The 1,562-nt window shown below is 36.0% G+C and overlaps 3 protein-coding genes across 17 annotated transcripts in view; 1 reads left to right on the top strand and 2 right to left on the bottom strand.

The window, feature by feature from the left end:
- The window catches only part of LOC108242155 (NACHT, LRR and PYD domains-containing protein 12-like), a 608,460-nt gene that overhangs the window by 233,152 nt on the left and 373,746 nt on the right, over positions 1-1,562 (top strand). The gene's annotated exons all lie outside the window — the stretch shown is intronic.
- Positions 1-1,562, bottom strand: part of LOC108249966 (NACHT, LRR and PYD domains-containing protein 12-like) — a 417,931-nt gene that overhangs the window by 264,508 nt on the left and 151,861 nt on the right. The gene's annotated exons all lie outside the window — the stretch shown is intronic.
- LOC108249965 (NACHT, LRR and PYD domains-containing protein 12-like) overlaps positions 1-1,562 on the bottom strand; it is a 179,642-nt gene that overhangs the window by 107,395 nt on the left and 70,685 nt on the right. The window contains exon 9 of the mRNA XM_037973810.1: positions 498-614. Coding sequence (XP_037829738.1) covers positions 498-614 — 117 coding nt within the window. The remainder of the gene's footprint in view (positions 1-497; positions 615-1,562) is intronic.

The raw sequence follows: 1,562 nt of genomic DNA, 5'->3' as shown, positions 1-1,562 counted from the left end.
ACAGAACTAAATAAAGGCCCAGCAGTCCTTGAAGGAATGCATATAACCCGCCGCTTTTCATGTCATAGTTTTAGACTCAGATCATCTTATGATGAGAAATTATGGAGTTGAAGCTGTTTTGATTAAATATTAGAAATCACATTTTGTGCAATCTATGGTGATCTTGTATGATCTGTTCATGCTCAGAGTCTGTGTTGGAAATGACTCTCAGCTACTACCACACCAAATGTTAGCTCAATATCTGTAAAACTGGCTGAATTACAGTCTTTTTTATGTTTCCCAAGGTTAGACGGTTGTGGCAGCCATCTTGACTCAGGTCAGTTCTGAACATTAATCAGTTGTGGAGGCACATCCAATGATTATTTCCTTAAAGTGTCAATACAATACATTTTATGATTCAGGAGATAGTTTGCTAATAGTACAGAGAAATGAACACACTCACACAGACAAAAACATTATCACTCAGCCTTCAGCGGCGGGTGATAAACATGTCTGACCTCAGAGTCTCCAGTCTACATTGTGGACTCTCCAGAAAACCACACAGCTGCTTCACTCCTGAATCCTGCAGCTTGTTGTTACTCAGGTCCAGCTCTCTCAGATGGGAGGGGTTGGATTTCAGAGCTGAGCCCAGACAAGAACAGCTGATCTTTGACAAACTGCACCTCCACAATCTGAATAAAAAATAAAAGATGTAAGTTTAGAAAACAAAACAAGACTTTGAAAGACTCTGAACTCTGAAAAACATTGATCCAACTGAAAGCTGTTTTAACTTGTTTCAAACTAAACTATTTGAATTATTGAAGTTTAATAATAAATAAGGTACTACCACACCAAATTTAACTCAATATCTGTAAAACTGACAAAGTGATAGAAATTTTTGTGTTTGATGAAATTACGGCTGTTACTAATGACTATTTTTAGTTTGATTAAAATATTGATCAATTTATTGCTTAATCTACATCTTAATTATCCTCCAAAAATCATAATATACAGTTTTTCAGTTCATTTTATCTTTAACTGTCAACTTTGGCATTTACCATATATCACAAAATAAAATGTAAACAAATTAAAGAACAAAATCTAGGTTTAAAGTGTCAACTCCAACATGATAAATCAATGAAATGAAGCTCAGATTATTCAGCCTGGATATTCAGCATGTTGTAAGGATATTATTGATAAGAACTGCATCAAACTGAGGGGAGAAATCCTTCTTTTGCAGGAATTCACTCACATGGTTTTACTTTCAGAAAGAGGAGAGAAACAAATCCAACTACCGGTAATGAACCTGGAATAGTGGAGACTGGAACATTCAAATGTTCTTTGAACTTAACTCCACTTTTCACATCACAGATGAACTGGATTTATTAGTTGCATGTAGAATATATGAACTTGTCTGATTGAAATGTTCTTCATTTAGCTCTTAACAATCTCTCCACAATGAAGTGCTTCAAACAGGCAGATGAACAGGAGCAGGTCAGGTGTTGGATCAGGATGTGTTCACCCACTGAGATGTTTCCACCTAAGTACAGGAGATTTCAGCCATCAGGATGTTTCTCCTGCTA

The sequence above is a fragment of the Kryptolebias marmoratus genome, linkage group LG23 (assembly GCF_001649575.2).
Source record: "Kryptolebias marmoratus isolate JLee-2015 linkage group LG23, ASM164957v2, whole genome shotgun sequence".
Taxonomy (NCBI): domain Eukaryota; kingdom Metazoa; phylum Chordata; class Actinopteri; order Cyprinodontiformes; family Rivulidae; genus Kryptolebias; species Kryptolebias marmoratus.
This window is presented reverse-complemented; position numbering and strand designations above follow the sequence as displayed.